The sequence below is a fragment of the Phodopus roborovskii genome, unplaced genomic scaffold (genome assembly GCF_943737965.1).
Source record: "Phodopus roborovskii unplaced genomic scaffold, PHOROB, whole genome shotgun sequence".
In the NCBI taxonomy this organism is placed as follows: Eukaryota; Metazoa; Chordata; class Mammalia; order Rodentia; family Cricetidae; genus Phodopus; species Phodopus roborovskii.
Window position 1 is genome coordinate 19,119,139 of NW_026126410.1, and position 20,455 is coordinate 19,139,593.

General features: G+C 39.0%; 1 protein-coding gene and 1 pseudogene across 1 annotated transcript in view; both read right to left on the reverse strand.

Annotated features, from left to right (window-relative positions):
- Nucleotides 1–20,455, reverse strand: part of Osmr (oncostatin M receptor) — a 51,645-nt gene that overhangs the window by 14,770 nt on the left and 16,420 nt on the right. Inside the window, exons 5-8 of the mRNA XM_051182507.1 lie at nucleotides 20,152–20,287; nucleotides 19,370–19,521; nucleotides 13,422–13,564; nucleotides 12,658–12,811 (exon numbers count right to left, since the gene is read on the reverse strand). Of these exons, the coding sequence (XP_051038464.1) occupies nucleotides 12,658–12,811; nucleotides 13,422–13,564; nucleotides 19,370–19,521; nucleotides 20,152–20,287 (585 nt within the window). The remainder of the gene's footprint in view (nucleotides 1–12,657; nucleotides 12,812–13,421; nucleotides 13,565–19,369; nucleotides 19,522–20,151; nucleotides 20,288–20,455) is intronic.
- Nucleotides 7,989–9,333, reverse strand: LOC127220621 (DNA-directed RNA polymerase II subunit GRINL1A-like; annotated as a pseudogene).

Here is a 20,455-nt window from a genome sequence, read left to right on the forward strand (position 1 = left end):
AAAGAAGATGGTCTGGGCTTATACAAAAATTATATACAATGATAGCAAATATCAAGTATACTCTAGGAGAAGGAAAGGTAAAAACATACACAAATTAAGACCTATAATCAGTAAAGCAACATATAGCAATTGACATATGCTACATGACTAGTCCCAGGGTAAAGGCATAACAGAGATTACTGTGAAGCTGTCCTAAACTAGAAAGTCTAAGTCTTGTACCTAATATTTCTATCTAAGAAGACAGGACAATAGCTATGACAGTCTAATCTTCAACCTCATCAAAGACCTGAGAAGGAAGATAACAATGATAGGTAGGCAAGAAGTGCAAGTGAGTGACTTCCAAAACATGCAAGCAAAGACAGAGACAGCAGGCTACCTGGACTGTCACCCAACCTCTCACATCAGTGTTGGAGCAATCAACTTTGGATAAGGCCTAGAGTATCTGACAGACCAACACAAGAACAGGGAAGTTAAAAGACTGTCTTACCCTGACTTCATAGGGTTCAGCAGTCTCTTTAAGTTTATTTCCTGCTATCCCAGTAGGACAGCATGTCCAAAGTCAGTGGTCGAGGTGGGGGCATTTCTTTGCCCAAGAGGCCAGTAGCCAGGGAGAGAATGAACTCCAGAAGGAGTATCATCAATGCCCATAATACTCTTGGGAATAGCTCAGTGTTGTCAGGAGCAATTGTGTCTCATGTCAACAGAGCACTAAATTATTAAAACATTTAAATGCCATATTTTGTAGGACTTTGAAGTGTTTGAAGATCAAATACTTATGTCTGACTAACCCCATAGGTATAAGAAGCATGGGTAACTATAATCTGTAATTCATAGAAACATAATTTCTCAATGCTGAAGCACCCCAAAATAATTTATCAAGGGCAATAACATCAAAATGTGTGTGTGTGTGTGTGTGTGTGTGTGTGTGTGTGTGTGTGTGTGTGTGTGTAACAACAAAGTTAGAACCATGTAGATAAGAGGTAGAGGTAGAACTGTATAATGCAACATGATAAAATATCCTAAATTGTATCAGTATACTGTGTGTGTGTGTGTGTGTGTGTGTGTGCAAAACATCATAAATAGAAAGAGGACCCTACACAATCAACAGTCAACATACAGTGTAAGTTATCTATAGCTAATAGTTGCTAAAATTAGTTCACAAGATCTGTTAATCTACCTATATCTCATCCTAACCATACCCTTCCCAACCATGTTCTTAAAATTTTCTAAAAGAGATACCTGGGTCTGACTATCACCTTCCATACCCAACCCTATACAAATTAAAACCAAACCTAAGCAGGCGATAATTATTCTTTTTTCAGCAATGAGAAGAAAAAAATACCTTTAAAGCCAACAATTGGGAAAGGGGGCTTTGTTTTCCTAGAATTGCTTCCTGTTGTAATGGGGCAATGGTGACTCTATGGGATCCTTAGGAAAAATAATAAAGCAATGGTAAAGTCTCCAGAGGACTAGCTGTAATACTTGTAGCTAGTCTCTGAGTGGCAGGAGATGCTTGACTGAAGTTCTTATCTGAAGCTCTGGCTAGAGTGTTATAAGAAGGTGTATCATCTCAGCTAGATAATCTGGAATTGTCTAGAACAGTATTAGTTCCAATGGTCCTAGAGTGGTGTTTACTAGTTCAAAGACATCAAGTTGAATCGAGTGGGTCTAGATCTTCTTTCCGGAGACTTCAGTGATTGTTGTTAGGAAATTTTATTGTGCACTGTGGAAGACTTAAACATTAATAACAACACAGAAAGTTTAACTTTAATAGGTATGCATACCTGGAGACAAGGAGAATTCTGGGAAAGGTAACAATAAGGATGAATATAATAAGTATGAGGGAAATGAAGATTTTTGAGAGATAACAGAGTTTTGACAAATAATAGTCCCTAGATTTTGTTTTCTTCTGTCTTACACCAATTGGCTTTTTGATATGAGACAGAACTCTGAATTTTGTTTTAATCACATGCTTGAGTTTAGAGAAGGAAAGACAGATCCAACTCCAAAGCCAGCATTGATTTTCATGTGAATTGGTACTACAACTGTACTGGGAAAGAAGGCAACACAGATATTTAGCTAGAGAGATTTTACCATGAATAGATATTGATACCATAAGTCAGATTATTCTTTGTTTGATGATTCTTTCTGGTTAGCTATCCTTTCTTCTTTAGATATCTACACCTCCAGTGTCTTTTGGCTTCTTTTAGATGGGTGTTTTCTGTTTTAGTATAAAGACAAGAGCAGAACACTCCTCTGGCTTTTGCAAGGTCTCCCTAGAACTTGTGGAATTTGCCGTGGTAGATGACCTATCATTTCTCTTCATCAAGAGGTTTCTTCTGATCAAATCGGATCTTGATCAACTTTGATGGTATCCATAGCTTTTCTTCTCCTGTAGAAACAAATATGAAACCCCTTCCCCAGTGTAACACATATCCTGATCTCCATACTGAGGCCAACACATCCTTGAAGTACACTGACTGATTTACCTCAGAAGTTTTTTTTCTATTGTCCAATGTCTTTCTGTGGCTGTTTTTCCTTTCTCATTAGCATTAAGAAAGTTTAAGGTTAGTAAAGCATTATGTAATCTGTGTTTGGGTGTCTTGGTTCCCTCTGCCAGTATATAGAGCATTTCCTTTAAAGTGCGATTAGATTTCTCAACAACTGCTTGTCCTGTAGGATTGTGAGGTATACTGGTTATATGCTTTATGTTAAAAATTGTTTCAATTTACTGTAGACATATGCTGGAACATTGTCAGTTTTTATTTGTGCAGGTATACCCATAATAGCCATTACTTCTAATAGGTGTGTAATAACAGAATCAGACTTTTTAGAGCTCAGAGCAGTTGCCCATTGAAATCCTAAAAGCACATCTATTATACAGCACACATAATTTAATGTTTCAAATTACTCAAAGTAAAACACATTCATTTGCCAAATTTCATTTCTGTGTATACCTTTAGGGTTACTACCTGCTGGCAAAGGACTTTGGTTTAGAAGGAACAAGTAGGACTTTTTAAAAAACTATTTCCTTAGCTTGTTGCCAAGTGATGGAAAAAATCCTTTTTAAACCTTTGCTATTCACCTAGTGTTTTTTATGAAATTCCAAGGCTTCCAGCACACTTCCTATTAATAAATGATCAAATTAATCACTGCCTTGTGCTAGAGGTCCTGACAGACACGTATGAGATCTGATGTGATATATATCTATGTCTATATATCTATGAGTCCTATTCCTGATTATTTCTTATAGTTGTATAAATAATGAAGTTAATTCTGTATCATCAGGAAGGAATAAATTTAGCAGTTTCAATGTGGAAGACGACCCTCTCTGCATATTGAGAGTCAGTTAACTATATTGAGAGGTTCTGTAAAATTCATAAGTACAAGAGAATGGTGTACAATTCTGCCTTTTGTACAGAGTTATAAGGACTTTGAACCACTTTACTTATTTTTCCTGCTTTGTTTGCATCAGTGTACAATGTAGGAACTCCAGAGATTGGTGTTACCTTTACAATGCATGGTAGGATCCAAATGGTTTTCTTTAGAAATATTATTCTCTAATTTTTGGGGAAAAGTATTGCTAATCGTTCCCAAAAAGTTATTGCAAGTTCTTTGTCATTATTCATTATCTTTCCGTAAGGAGGAAATTTTCTCATTAGTTAAAGGTACTATAATTTCTGCTGGGTCCATTCAGTCAGTTGCTGAAGTCTTAATTTCCTTTCAAAATCAAATCAGAAATATTTTCTATGTATGTTTTCAATTTTTTATTCTGTTTACGTGGTAGAAATATCCATTTTAATATGATATCTTCCCTCTGCATCAAAATCCCTCAAGGGTATTCTCTGCGTGATAATATAACCAGAATGCAGTCAAATTTTGGATCCACATGTGCCTCTAGTATTCTCCTTTCCACCCATTCTAATTCCTTTTCAGCTTCAGGTGATTATATTCTTGGACTATTTAAGTCCTTGTCCCCTTTTAGGATCTTTTCTAAATTTTTTAAGATCATGTCCATCTATTCCAATAATAGTCTGTAACTGTGAAATCTCTCCTAGCAAATTTTAAAAATCATTAAGAATGGATGTCAGTCTCTCCTGATCTGTACTTTTTGTGGTTTAATTTTCTGTAGACCTATTTTATATCCTAAATAACTGATAAGATCTCCTCTTTATATTTTTTCAGGGGCATTTTGTAATCTTCAGTGAGGCAAAACTTTCTTTACTTCCTCAAACATTTTTTTTTCTAACATCTCTGCCTTAGAATCAGCCAACAATATATCATCAATACAATGGTAAATTATAGATTACAGAAACTTTTTACAAATTATTCCCAATGGTTTTTGCATAAAATATTAGCACAGGGTGGGATTATTTAACATTCCCGGTGTCAGGTACTTCCACTGGTATCTCTTGTCTGGCTGAGAAATTTTGTAGGTAGGCACCATGAAGACAAATTTTCCCTCTTTTTCTTGTAAAGGTATAGTGAAGAAATAGTATTTTAGATTAATAATTATAATAGGCCATTCTTTAGGTATCAGAGAAGGCAAGGGCATGCAAGGCTGTCGAGAGCCCATTGGTTGAATTACTTTATTGATGTCTCTCAGGTCTGTAAGTATTCTCCATTTTCCAGATTTCTTTTTAATAACAAATATAGGAGAATTCCAAGGGCTGGTAGATTCTTCAGTGTCCAGCAATTAGCTGTTCCTGAACTAGTTTTTCTAGAGCCTCTGTCTCCTTAGAAGTCATAGGTCATTGCCCGACCCAGACAGGTTCATCTGTTAGCCACTTTAAGGGTAGGGTTTTTGGTTCCTCTGTTAGTTTGACACTTATATTCTATTTTTGTACAGCCTGAATTGTTGGTGTCTATTTTATATATTGCCTTACAATATTTTTCCATAAACATAAGTTTGTTTATCGTTCATATCTGATACTGGAGGAATGTTAATCTGGGTATTCCATTGTTGCAATAGATCATGACCCCATATATTTATTGCTATATTAGCCACATATGGCCTCAGCTTTCCTCTTTGTCCTTCTGGCCCTATGCATTCAACTAATCTCATGCTTTGTTTTACCTGAACTAGAACTGAATGTTTACCTCCTGAAGAGGCCAACTTGGGTGCCAAGATTCTTGGGTTATAATGGTAATGTCTGTCTCCCCTGCCATATCAAGCAAACCTTCAAGCTCAATGTTATTTATCTGTACTCTTAATTTTGGTCTTTGGTCATTACAGAAGTTTGCCAAAATATACCTTTTTGTTTGTTTGTTTGTTTTTTGTTTCCTCCATGAATGACTGATTCATCTTCCAAAGCTAATCTACCATACAGAGCAGTATAAGTTTTTTACAATAGGCACTAGATTTTCTAATTGTTCTTGGGAGGATTGTCCTCCACAGTGTCTGGGAATTACTGGACCACATTTGACATGGTGGCCTTCTTGAGGCTCCCCAAGGAGTGTCCTAATAGTAAAGGGTTTCCTTGCTTTTCTCTGGTTGATCTACGTTCATTGGTCCAGTGTTGGCCTTTGCCGCATCTTCTACATAATCCAGCAGGCTTGGGCCTTCTGTTTGAGTTATTCATAGAAGGAACATTATTTCTAGGAATGCCTTGTCTACAATTTTTTCTCAGATGTCCTATTCTACCACAATTAAAACATTTGGTATTTTGATGTCTTTTCATACCTTTGGAGATTGCTTCTACTACCCAAGCCTCAGTGTTAAACTCAAAAGACTCAATATTGGCTGTGTGCTGGACCCATTCATCCATTGGTGCTGGTCTGATATTTAAGGGCCCAAGCACATTTTTGCACTCTAAATTAGCATTTTCAAAAGCTATATATTCAATGAATACTCATCTAGTGTCTGGATCTGCAACCCCTATTTGTACTGCTTTAGTCAACCTTTGCACAAATTCACTGAAAGGTTATTTTGGGCCTTGTATGACCTTAGTATATGATTCAATTCTTTTACCTGGTTCTTGAGTCTTGTCCCAACCTTTCAAAGCTGGTGTATGGCATAGGGACAAGATGTGTTCATCATATGCAGCTTGAGTCTCTACAATAGCATAAAGACCTTCACCAAGAATTTTTATCTCGGGGAGTCTTATAACCTTTCTTTTGGCCTTGATGTTGAAGGGCTTTGACCTCTTCCCTCCATAATGAATACCATTGAATCTGGGGGGGTGGAGGCTATTTTAAGGACAGCTGAGAATAATTTGCTCCAGTTATTTGGGGTTATTCTGTATCTTGTAGCGCATGACTATACTAAATATGTGCCGTAAGAAACCTTTTTAAGTCTTTCATAGTATTGACTGCCACTGACATTCCAAAAATTCCTCTGGATATTTCTTATTTGCTGGCTTTTCAATAATAGTGATGGGATAGACCATAGCAGGTGATGATGTTATGACCTTTGGTAAGTCATCTCTGACTCTGAAAGGTACTGGTGATGTTAAATCCCTTTCATTCTCTTTCACTTGTACCTCGGCTCTTAGTGTCTAGGTTTCAAGGTTTTCTATGGCCTGTGATCTATCCACCATTGCTTCTTGGAGTGTTTGAAGTTCCTGGATAGTATAGACTTCTAAGGATTTCACTAAATCAGTCAGTGTCTTGCTCTCTTCCTTCATATGATTCTAGTGATTTAATATTCCCACCCTTAGAGGCTTTCTGAATGGCATGCAGATTGCCTTCCAAAAACAGTGTTCCATCTGCAAGCTTGTCATTGATCTCAAACATGGAATACATTTTTTTCTCTTAGTAGTTCATTATTTTGTGGCATTTTCTGTGCTCTGTTTGTCAAACCATCAGACACAGAACAAATTTCTTCTGTTAAGAGTTCATTATTATATTCCATTTCTTGCCTTCTATTTGTTGAATCATCATTGCTGTTTTCAGTGGTCTGAATCTTTTCTACTATGCTTTCATTACCAGCCTGTAAAGACTGTATGATTTCTGTAAGTTCCTCATTCTTTGCTCTATTATTAAATCATTTTAAAGAATATTATATGAATTATCAAGCTAATAGCCACTATAGCTGATAGTAAGTATGTTCCAGGTAGGTCCTGAACCTCTTCTAAAATCCCATTCATATAAGAAACAAAAAGATTTTTTTTACTTCCTGTATAGTAATATTATCCGCCTTTGGTATGGAGAAGTTAATTTTATGTATTTAAGTGTTTATTTATTAGTTTAAATTACAAAAGATACAGTAGTTTACCTTAAGTAGAGCCTTGGAAGGTTGATGTCTGGGTGCTTGCTTGTTAGCCAGTTGATCTCAAATTGTAGTAACTATATTTGGCCCGCAGGTGTCGCAGCTGCACCGCCAAAGCAAGTCCAGCGGGAAAAGTCCAGTCTGATTTTGTTGTTGTTGTTCTGATTGTTATTTTATTTCTCCTTTATAGGTCCCACATAATAGACAAAGGTTTTTGATAACATATTGTTATCTTTGCTGGAGATGCTGATATGATCATTTAAACAACACAAATGTGTACATATATGAGACTGAGGTTTCTGCAGCCTATAAACACCTATTTGGGTTTAAAAAGGACAATTCATCTGTAATGCTTACAAAAACACCAGTTTCCTCAGCAAACATGAGCGCCTGTACATGGATCTATCATCCAGGACAGCAATGAGTTGGAGAAGCCAAGAGCAGGTAGCTCCCCAAACCAGCTCAGGGCACCCTCCCCACCCAGAGCCTCCTCAAGGTGCTCTTATCTTCATCATAGGGAGACAGCAGTCACTCCAAAAGATAGGAAGAGCAAATAAACACTTGTTGTAAAAATCAAGTGTCTTCCTCAGGAACTCCATGCAAGCATGTGTACCATTCTCTAGACTGCTCCTTGCATTTATCAAGAAAAGGAGCCAGGTCTTCCTAATTCATTTTTAGGTGCCTGGGATAACAAAATATTGTACCAGAAGGGATGTAAGCAACACCACTTGATAAGAGTAAAAATAAGGAAAAAGCAGCTATCTTAAAGAAAAAGTATGCCCTACTCACACTAAAATATCAGACCAACACACAACATACTGCAAAACTGTAATACAATACGGTCAAACACAATGTTCAAATATAAAGCTGTTCAAGCTCATGAAGATCATCTTCCAAAAGACAAACTGGGCTCTTATTTTGTAGCTACCTCTGTGTAACTTTAAAAACTGCTGTCCCTCAACAAGGTCTGACACTGATCTTGATATTTGGTAGGAAGTTTGCTATGAGGCAATGACGGCTCAACAGTCAGCTTTGGAGAGAAATCTCCCAGTGCTCATCTTCGGAATTCATCAGAGGACTGGGCATCATCTCCGTATCTCCCTGCAGACTCCCCTTCTGGATTGTAGCTCAGCATTTTAATACTCAGTCTCTCAGCTAGTTTCTGTGCTGTGAGCTTTGCTTGCATCTCCTCCTAATTCTGTTTCTGCTGCTGCTGCAGGGCCAGCGACTTTTGTATGGAGAGCAGCTGTGCAGGCAGGTGGTGGAGCTGAAGGAGGCACGTTGCTGTGATGTTATCAAGATGTTGCCTAGCCCTGCCTCGCCACTCTTCTGAGGAAGCAGAAGACTCACCCCTCTGACAATGACTTGGTGAGTCACTCTGTTGTGTGGGTAACAAGTTGGTCTTAAACTTATGGGGGTGGTGGGGCACTGGGTTTTTGGCTCGCATTTCTAGCACTTCCATATAATGAGGCCTCTCCGGAGTCTCACTCCGGAGCTCGGGCACGTTCGCAGAGCTGTTTTCTTCTGAGGGTTCACTCTGGTCTGCAGTTGTGATCTTTTGCAACTTAGTGATAAACTGTCAATGCTGCTGAAAATGCCTTCCACTTGACTTGAAATGGGGTGTTGGGGGAGATGTTTGTTAGCTTCAGGTGAGGGTGTCCTGGCTTTACTGCAGGGAACCGGGACAGTGTTCACTGTGCAGTCAGCCTCCAAAGTCTCTTCACGGCCTTTGTGAGTGAAATGTACAGGTCCTTGTGTTTCTGGGGTTGTTTTAGATGGTTTAATAGCTACAGAGGAACAGTCAAGGACTAATAATGAACTAATGATCAGGTCAGAATCCTGGGCCTTGTCTACGTCGATATCAACTCTGGTGGCTGTTTCTTTGCCTTAGCTTACAATCAACACTAACAAGATCAAACAGTTCACTTATCCCTTTAACTTCTTCGCGTTCTGCAATGGCAGCTTTCAGTTTGGCAACGGTGTCCAAGATCTTTTTACCCTTGTCGGGCAATTTGCAACGCTGAACTCCGCTGCCCCAAGTCCTTGGGAGCTGGGGGCTCGATGCTGCAGGGCAGTGAGAACATTGTGCACCGGCTGGAGTGGCGCATATGGCTCCCAGGAGCAGCCCACAGGCGGAAGTCGCCATTTTCCCATAAGAGTGATTTCTTTCCTTTCCTTTCTTTCTTTCTTTCTTTCTTTCTTTCTTTCTTTCTTTCTTCCTTCCTTCCTTCCTTCCTTCCTTCCTTCCTCCCTTTCCTTCCTCCCTTCCTTCCTTCCTTTCTTTTTTTTTTTTTGTTACAATCGGTAATTTCTAAGCAACACTCAACAAATCCAACCAAATGAAATTTTGTTAGAGAGGAGAAAGGACACAACCTGTAAGAACCACAGGAGCTATTGACACAGCAGGATTAGTTGCTGGCATGCAACTAATGGGATTAGTTCCCAGCATGCAAAGAGCGCTGGGAAATGTTGACCAAGCCAGAGACCTGGCACAGTCTTGCAAACCCGCCACAGAAAGAAAAACCATGGCTACTTCCTATGCGCACAAATTGCAACACACTACTTCCCACTTGAGCTAGCACGAAAATCCCCATACGCAGTCAGGGCACGCATGCTTGCTAATACTCGCTGGGCTTTGGGTAATAGCAGACTCAGGTGGCACAGACTACAGATGCATGGGTTGTTGCTTTGTGGGACCCCAAAATGCAGTGAGGCTGTGCGTGGTTGACTCTGGGTCATGGAATTTTGGCCAGCTTGACTACCAAGCCAGTCTCGTGGGCGGGTGGTGGGAATCCACTCACGTTGGATCGCCAAATGAAGGCAAGGCATTATAATGAGTTCACAGACCCAAGATCAATTATAATTAGGTGTTTATTGGGAAAGAACTTACATAGGTAACAGAAGTAACTGTGGTGGTGTTCCTGCTTGAAGGATGTAGTCCTTGCCTCCCTGATGTCCTCTGAGACCCAAGGGGTCTCCAAACCCAGCTCCTCTATCTTAAAAAAGGTCATGTTTGTACCTGTGACCACGCCCAAAGGGTGTGGCCACTGTTACAAGCTCACAGGCAAGACACCACTACATTTCACTGTCTATATTCATTGTACATGTACATATACCATGTTACATTAAAAACATTTCCATATAAGTTTATATTAGGTTCTTTAAAATCAAAGATCAACTGCCCTTGAATGAATCTGCCCCAGAGCATCTAGAAGTCACCAAAGAATTTTCATTTGTCAGAATAATTCTAAGAAGAGCTAGGTCAGCGCTTCCCCCCTTTTATAGACAGCAACCCATTGCCATGTGCAAGGCTAAGATGGAGAAACACTAACCTAGGCCTTTGGGGACAGGAAACCTAGGGGTTCTTGTTGGCTTTCCTCTAGCTGGCCTCTCACTGGAGTCACAACCTGGAAATAATTCTTTGTTCCCTCTGCTTCCTGACCTGTCAACTATCTCCTGTGGACACACAGGAGACCTGCTGCCTGGTCCGCAAATCCCCATGTACTTCTTCCAAGAGTCCACTTTATGGTCTCTATGCAAATAAACTGGAAGATAAAACCACTGCGGCCAGGTCTTGGTTCATCTAACTTTGAAACCCTAGCTCATGCTCTGTGCAGCTCCAGAAAAACTGAAGATGGAAAAGGGAGTAAAAGTCCAGAAAGCAACCTGCTTAAATGTCATAATCTTTTCTCTCTGTACTTCATTCAGAAATTTATGTAAACTGAGAGTTGATTTCTACTATATCTGTGGTTATTCCATTGATATATTAGGAGGATTCATTTTCTTTCCCATCTATCTATCTATCTATCTATCTATCTATCTATCTATATCTGTCAATTATTATCTACCTTTCTATCTCTATCTCTCTCTATCATTATTTATCTTTCTATCTTTATCCCTCTATCATTATCTATCTTTCTATCTTTAACACTATCATTATCTATATTTCTATCTCTATCTCTATCTATCATTATCTATCTATCTATCCATCTATCTATTGTCTATCTGTATTTTTTTTTTTTTTCACTGTGAGGGATTGAACACAGGTTCTTGAGCATACTAGGCATACCCCAGTGAGCTGAACCAGTCTTTTAACTCAAGACCACTCTGGGTACCTCCCTTTAAAACAATTTGGGAGTGAATTCCAGGGCAATCACACACTCTGCCTCTCTGCCTTAGTGGTCCTCCTATAGAACATTAGAATCAGAACAGTTCCTGTGGTAGAATATTATTTTAAGGTATGTGACTTTTGTCACACTGCATTTATTTAAATTTGTGAAGCTGTGATTTTTTTTTTTTTTTGCCTGTCTAAAACACCTGATGGTCTTAAAAAGAGCTGAACAGCCAATAGCAAGTCTGGAGTGAGGATAGACAGGACTGGTGAGCAGAGAAGATAAACAGGAGAAACAAGAAAGAAAGGAGAGCAAGAGAACAAGGAGAGAGGAGGACGTCAAGGGTTAGCCACCCCACCATTCAGCCACCCCACCACCCAGTTACCCAGTCACCCAGTCACCCAGACATCCCACCACCCAGCCACCCCGCCACCCAGCCAGCCCTGGAATAAAAAGGAAAGTAAGATATCCAGAAGAAAGATGAAAGCCTAGAGGGAAAGGGTAGATGGGCTAGTTTAAAGTTAAGAAAAACAAGCTAGAAATAGGCCAAGATATGGCTGGGCATTCATAAGTAATAATAAGCCTCCGTGTGTGTATTTATTTTGGGTGCTGGCTGGTGGGTCCCTCAAAAAGCCAAAAGAGCAAAAGACATTTCAAACAAGTTCCTGCATATGTAACAAGGACTACAAAGCATCACTAACAATCACAGATGAGCTGCTCCTATTGCTTTATTGTGTGTCTGCTATTCATTAATGCCACACACACACAACCAAGTCCCTTCAATCCTCGGGTACAAGTTGCTTTATCTAGAAAAGTGGATGACAGGCAAGATTTATTATCTTGAACTGGAAAGGTCTGAGAGCTCGGCCAGGCCATTTCATCTCCCAGCACCCACTAAGTCCTATGACATAGTTCTTTGGAGAATAGCCATTCATGCTCAGGGCTGAAGAAACCTTAAGTGCAAAGACAATCAGAGAGGACTCCAGTGTACTGGATGACTGTCCCAAAGACCATGCATTCCCAAGGAGAGTCTGATGTTGTATGGTGTTAGGCCTGTACTTTCCAAGACATTGACACATCATTTTGTCCCCAATACTGAGTCAAAATGAACCCAGGAGTAGTAAAGAAACCACCTGAGAAAGCATACACTAGAAATAAAACCGTTATCAAATGCCTTTGCTCACTGAGCATTTAATCTAATTTTAAAGTATGATATTCCCTTTGCCTTAATACCTTCCTCTTGGTGTTTGGCACAAATGAGAGCTCTTAAGGAAGTTGACCCATGCGTATCTTGAGGCTTAGACTGTGAGTTCAATGCCAGGGAGCCCCACATACCAGCCTCAGGTGTGCTGAACTCCTTTTGAGCCCAGTCACTCCATTTCCAGAAGTGGTTGGCATCTGCACAGCGCACACGAGCCTTGTACTCTGTGTCCGGCTCCAGATCACTGAAGAGGTAGCTTGCACTCATGTGGACGGAAACCTTGTGCTCCTGAGTCAAGAAGGCGAGGGAAAAACAAACACTATAGCTGCATTTGTGTTGCAAAGCTGAATCAAAACACAGCCATCTCTGATTTAGAAGGCTGGGTCTTCTTCAGGAGGAATTTTTTTCCTTAAGATTTTCTTTTCAGTGCTAAATGTTTAGATCAATGTCAGGACCCCTTTCAAATGACAATCCATACTGTGAACAGATGTTTAAATAAAGGCCCTATTGATTGATTTTTCTTAGTTTTAGATTGTTCTTTAAGGCTTTGGGTAAGGTCTTGTAAGATAGCCCTGGCTAGCTTGGAACTCACTATGAACATTAGGCTGGCCTCCAACGTATAGTAATCCTCCTGCCTCTACCTCTCAGATGCTTAGGTTACAGGTGTGCCCCAGCAGCATGTTTGTCCTGAAATTTTGGTTTTTCTTACAAATGGAGTCTCATTATGTAGCCAAAGCTAGCTTCAAACTTGTGGTGATCTACCAAATTAGCCACCTGAATGCTAGGATTACAGGTGTGTGATACCCAAGGTTTAAAAAAAAAAAAAAAAGAAGCTTATTCGGCGGGCATCTTTCTCAAGAATTTTTAAAAGTAGGAAACAAAGAAGAAATGTTCTTACATGTATCACTTCTCTTTCATGTTGGAGTTCAACCTGACACAAAAGTAAGTAGTTGTCTCCACGGGAGTACACCTTCCAGGTCATGTTGGCTTTTGTAGCATCTATAGTTTCCAGGGTGACATCATGGGGAGCTTTTTGATGAACTGTCAATAAAAGAAAAAGGAACAAAGGAGAGAATCAAGCAGATCTAAACAGAGCTCAGGAAATAAGCAATTCATTCTGTCACTTGTTTGTTCATCAGTGCTTTTTGTTTATGTTTAAGAAAATGCAAACAACACTGGGCTTGCTGACAATACATAGTGTGTCCAGTATGCAATCTTACTCACTCACCAATTGCCTTATATATTTTATGTTGGATTACACACTGAAGTACAAAAACTACCTACACATAGACTCTTAAAATTAAATATGATCAATTAGGTTGTGGAGGAAGAGTCAAAACTTAAAGCAGACAGCCAATGGAGAAGCATTATAATGTGACCCGAGTCTAACTAAAATAATATTAATAGTGTCAAGGAAATAACCCTAAAAAATCCAATATACAAAACATCCCAGAATAATGTCACCAATTGCCAAGGGAAAAGGTTATCAACAGATGCCTCCAATAACCCATATGATACAATTGCTACACAAGTGTTTGAAATAGGTTCATGAACCAAAGCCAAACAGATGAAATGCATTGAAGGAAATCAGTTCTCAGCAGAGAAACTAAGAAATGGAAAAAGAAAGGGGGAACAATGCAGGGGAAGGTTTAAATGAAAAGAAGGACGCTGAGGTATGACGAGGGAGGGGGTGGTAGAGAGATAATGAAGACTAAGGATGTTTGAAAAGCCATATAGAAAAAAAACTATTTTATAAGCATCATATACATTTTTTAATTTAAAAAGGTTTAATTGGAGTTACCCTTGACAGGGGCTATTCTTATTCCAGGTATCTTATGTTAGTAAGCAAAAAGTCCAACACATCTCCTCAAATTGTTGATCAGAGGTGTCCCAGAGACCCTTAAAATAGTTTAGGCTGTCACCTGTGATCTTGGTTGTGCACTAGAGCTTGATGATAAGACCTTATTGCCGAAGACACTATACACATTAGTCACAGGATATGGAGAAATCAAGTCGGTTGTGACCAGGAAGCTTCCTGCTGCTGGGTAGATTTCAGAAAGGTGCTATATAGACTGTTGTAGATGGTTTGGAAGTTAATCAACAACCAACTATGAACCCTGAGAACTACAATAATGACCAGTATGGTAAGACACTCCTAGGTGCAGTAGTGGTATGAATACTAGAGGGGTAACCAACAACTTTCTACTAGGTTTTATGGCCCACCACAGAGGAAGAAACATGCTTGGCACTGCAAATCTGCCCAAGAACAATGACTGTGATCATGGGCCCCAAGGATGATTTCACTACTGTCGTTCTGGGGAATGAACATAGTACCACACTGCCCTTTAATAGAATACTGCTTATAGAATAGTGTGCAGATTGAAGGATAAACTAGGTAATAATGGAATACAGGAAATAAAGAACTAACTGAAAGTTTTAGAACTGGGAGGTACAGTATGGAGAATGAAACCCTGCCTGGGAGTCAGATGAAACATATGGAGAATGGCTATAGGCTATAAATATCACATGAACAAATCAGACAATTCAGAAAAAGTAAGGCTGATGACCTCAAGCTGTTAAAGGATAAAAAGTGGCCCCGGTACTCATTTGTTTATGTGCCTCTGAGTCATTTCCTTTAACTATTAGTCACATTATAGACAGAGGAATATGGACCACTCTTAGCACATAATTATACCTCAATCCCTTGAGGAGTGTCCCCTCACAGCTGAGACTCTGAACCACAAAATGGACATGTCCATATGTGCCTGTCATCTGAGTTATAGGTTATTTAATGAATGCTGGCCTGCATAGGGAGTGGAGAACAGGACATTACCTTGTTTATATGGGACTTAACACAGATTTTAAAAAATGTTTCAAACAACCCTGTGACAGCTAAGATGCCTTTTCAGAAAGCTCTTCTGAACATGAAGACAAACAGCAGACTTCTTATAGCAGGTCAAATGTCGGGACCATATAAGCTGAAAGCTAAAGGAAAAAGTGGTCTTCCTTCCTTTCTTCCTTCTGGGGGGGGGTCTCACTGGATTACAACACCTAAGCTCAAAGTCATTATCATCTACTTCAGCTTTCCAAGTCGATGGAATTGCCTGCATGGAGAGCTCCTTGCTTGCTGTTGGGCACTGCTCTCAGATTAGGCATCAGATAACCAGAGCTTTATATGTGCCACTGTGGCATGAACTACCAGTCTTACTTGGATACACGCAAATTATTATTACCAGTGAAATGAGACCAGGTTAACAGAGCTTGATAATTCAATGAAATTGTACATCTAAGATGGGACACAATTACCCCATGAACAAATACCTCACTTCCCAGAAGGGTCAAGTTATCTGCTCACCTATCAGTGATGCTTAGGCTCTTCCCAGGTCTGTGTGGAGAATCAACAATCTATGGACTAACCATTTGGCAAAGTTTACTGATAGATTTGTCGAACAAAAAAAAAAAAAAAAAAAACAGAATGAGAGCATGGCTGCTATATTACCAGTAGATGACACTCTTTTGACTAAAAATGGGCTTAGATAGTCCAGTATGCCCTTAGGCCAAACTACTTGCTGTGATGATGGTCACATGGTCTGTTTCTGCCATCCTTTCTCGCTATAAAGATGGTAGAGGTGGGGGCTGGGGCTGAAGCTGAAACCTACCCTGATGGTCTATTTGCTACAGCGAAAAGGGATTAATCACAGTTCTCTGGGGTTCCTGGGTCTCTGTCCTCAGATTTTCCTCACTTTATGATTTGGGCTGGCAAGACTGAGGTTTTTCTTTCATCACATGTACCTCAAATGTTTGTGGTAAGGATTAAATCAAATATGATAGCCCAATGACACAGTGGATGCTTGCAGAGAAATTCAAGTTCATGAGCTAAAGTAATGAAACAGCTGAGCCTAATAACTTATCAACGGAAAGTCAACAAAGTGACTTGCAAAGCAAAGTAGCAGCAGTATTAGAACAACCAGACCAGGACCTTTAAATAGCCACGAGGAACTTCAGGAAATAGGGAAAGCCTTACTATTAGAATATGGAACATACAGCGATTTTATATGCAAACCTGGTTTTAACAATCCTCAGGATATATAAAGCAAATGTTTACACAAGCACAATTCGAAATCAAGTGATGGTACATAACGGAGGATGATCACAAAACTCAAGGATGTACACGTCTAAAGAACACAGCTTACACCCTGAACTAACAAACACACTGCCCCAATATTTCATCAGCCTCATCCCTAAATTAAATACCCCAAAGTTCAGGTGACGGGTGCTTCTTACAAAGGGTCCCCAGGGCAAATATGCACAATAGGTAGCTTTTTAAGCAACTAGGAGGGAAAAGGAATGGTCTTCAAAAGCAGGAATGGTCTTCAAAAGCAATGAGAACTCGAGACAAAGGAGCACATGGAGAAGATGGAATGCATGGGTAACTGGAATTTCTGAAGAGCACATCAGAAGGGAGCTGACAAGAGTATGGTTCAGCCTTTAATCTTCCCTAATGGCAATGTGGCAGATTCTTGAGAAAATATGAAAAACTGCAACTCAAATATCTTTCTTAAAACATTCAGAACTACACGTTGAAAGAACATACCATGCCACTAAAAGGATCAACCTAAAATAGACAAATTCCAGTACAATTGCTGGAATTTATAAAGAAAGAAATTCTAGGCCAAAAGATCAAGTGTTTAATAATGGGGAAAACCACATGGCCAGTACCTTTGGATATTCATCAGCCTTCTCTATATCACTAGAGAGTGCAGGAATGGAGTTCATTAGACTCAAGGGAGGCAGATTTAATTTTATACCCAGTCAACCTGACTTTTAAGTACAAAGATAAGAGTCCGGCCTTGACATTCAGGGATTCATGGGACTACTGTTTCATCAGCCATTTCTAAAGAACACCCTAGAGAGACAACTTCAAATAACAAATGTGTAGACAAACTTTTGCATGAGAACTAATGGTGAACATTATTCACAAGCTAAAAAGACCTAACAATGTTTTTAAAGGGATAATATAAATGTAAATATAATAATATAAGACAAGAAGGAGGGAAATATCAGAAAATAAAACATAAGCCAGTTTTAGAAATTGCTGTAGTCAGCTGAACAGTGATGGTTTATGCCTTTAATCTCAACACTTGGGAGGCAGAGACAGGCAGATCTCCGTGAGTTCGAGGCCAGCCTGGTCTACAGAGAAACTGCTGGATTAATTATATATTTTTAAATGTGCAAAATTTAAAGCATTATGAACAAAGGCCTACATAAATATAAAAATCATCATGTTCCATGCATTGGAAGTCTTAGTATCACAGAGACACTGATTTATCCAAGTTATCATTGTAGATTCCATGTAAATCAAAAAGTACCAGAAGAGGTGTTCATGGAATTGAGTCCCAGAAATTATGTACAAGAGAGTATAACGATTACAATGACAGGAACGCACCTGGCAAAGGGCATCGAGAGACTTAGCATCATCCAGACCCACTGCAATTGAAGTTCACAAAACTAGAGGGGGGTATTAGTGTGGAAAAAGAGACTGTCCAGGAATCTATGACTCCAATACACTCTCATAACAGGAAGAGTTGGCCTGTTAAATCAGTGGGGAAATAAAAGCTACTAAATGAAAAGAACTGAACAAGTGGTTCTTCTAAAATAAAAAAATCTCATTGTTACATCTCAACTAAGAGATTTATATTTAAAAACACTTTAAAACTCAGTGAAAAAATATGAATGACTATACTTCTGACTTTGACCTTGAAATAAGAAAGGATTTTTTTAAAGGACTTTGGTATACTTGTTTATGTTAAAATTGAGATCTTTTATTGTCAATAGGCATGTATGAAATTAAGAACTACAAACTGAGTGAAGATATTGGCAGCTATAGGAACTGATAACAAAGGATCTGCATTAAGAATATATGAAAAACTCTCACCAATGAAAAAAGAAACATAACAACCCATATAGGAATGAATTAATAACAGGATAAAGCACATCATTAAAGAGCAAATGGATGCATTCCTAGCATTAGAAGAGATTTTTAAATTAGTAACCATCAAGAAATAGCATTTTATGCTCAGTTCAATTGGCAAAAATAAAAGTGATCCAACAACCTTAGGGAGAATAAGTAAATCAATAGAATGAGAGTGTAACCAGGAAAACAATTTTGGAACATGGCTTGAGAAGTAGGCACTCAGGAAGACTATGCCTCTGACTATTCATTCTTAGGTACATGCTAAAAAAGAAGTCCATGTGTACAGACACATGTATAATTCTAACATTAGTGAAAACAGTATCCCAAGAAAAACATGATACAACTTGCAAGCCATTGAAAGAAATGAGTGAATAAAATAGTGTGCATTTCCACGAAATGCTACATAGTAGCACAGCAAAGAGAGTACAGCAATGTTCCCCAGTACAAGCATGTCATGGCAACTTAATAGTATATGAGAAGTAACTACTAGACAGCTAAAGATGGTTTGATATACAATGAGGCCCACACCTCCCAGATCTTTAGAACAAATAGGAAATAAGAACACAAATCTTTATCCCTACCCACAATTTAAAGCAAGACAATTTTGGTTAAAGGAGAGTGGAGAGAGAGAGGTTTTAGAATAGACTGTGCAATAAGCACATGTCAGAATGCTAGTCTGATACTTGAGATATGATCAAAACAAGTGCTTGAGAATGCACACATCCAAGAGGGTAAGTGTGAGCAAATAGAAGTACGAACATTAGCTTCACCAGGGTTGTGAACAAGACCAACATCTACAGTGCATTCACTGGGTCTCATTGCATAAAACACTATGCTAATTTCCATCACAGGCTGTGGTGTCACTGTCTCACCTCTGTGGGTCAGGTTAAAAATGATGTTGACACTTCTTTTCCTTAGCTTGTTTTCAGTTGTGAGTGTGAAGTTATATGTTTCCTGTGAATCTTCAGTTATTTTCCAGTTATGTGAATTTCTATGGTCAGAAACCTCACGTCTCCCAGAGAACCTTAAAAATGGAACAAAACAAGACAGCAAGGACAGAGTTTAAACACTTCCACCAAGCCAGATTTATCCTGATCCCTTGGAACTCTTAAGCTGTGAATTCATTGTTCTGTCACCAATAATAACAACATTTCTATGCATTTTCTATATGGAATAAAGTTTTCTTGTAGGTAGTATAGCCATCAATTAATCTAGTTGAATATTCTTAAAATTTTAGAAAAATGAGGGAAAGTCATATCAACAGATAATACTGTCTTAATACAAATATACACAATCAATTATTCTTATTTTTATTGTACATGTTATTTCAGAGCACATTAGATAGAAGGTCCTACACCCCTTGTAGATACTAAAAGATTTCCTTGTGATTCCAGCAAGCAGTTCTGAAATATTTGTACACATTTTCTGCAATATAACCCTCCTTGTGCTCCATTTTTTTTTTTTGTGAGATAGACTTGGACATTTTCTAAAGACATTTTAATACAGGCTTAACTAAAAAGGGTAGGAAACAGAAGTTCATCCAGAAGAGAGAAGACACATCCAAGAGTATGTGTCTTCTCGAGGGGAGAATTGCTTGTCCTGTGATGATTAAACAAGGAAGAACCTGCAGATGATGTAACCAGAGTAGACTCACGATTCATATAAAGTGTAGCTTTGAGGATCTTGTTGAGACCAGGCCAAAGCAGTGTCTACCCCGGGTTCCCAGGAACATTTCAAAGTCTTAAAGTCTTGGGTTTCACAGGAAAAATTCTTGGGCTCCTCAAGCACTTCTATCCATACAAAAAAAAAAAAAAAAAAAAAAAAAAAAGGAAGATCTAATTAACCCCTTTCATTGAAAGACAAGTCAAAGGAAAGTGCTTGGAGTCTCAAGTCACATTCCCTCAAACAAAGAGGAGGTCAGGAGGTGGAAATCGGCAGGTCAGTAGTCTCAGAGAGGC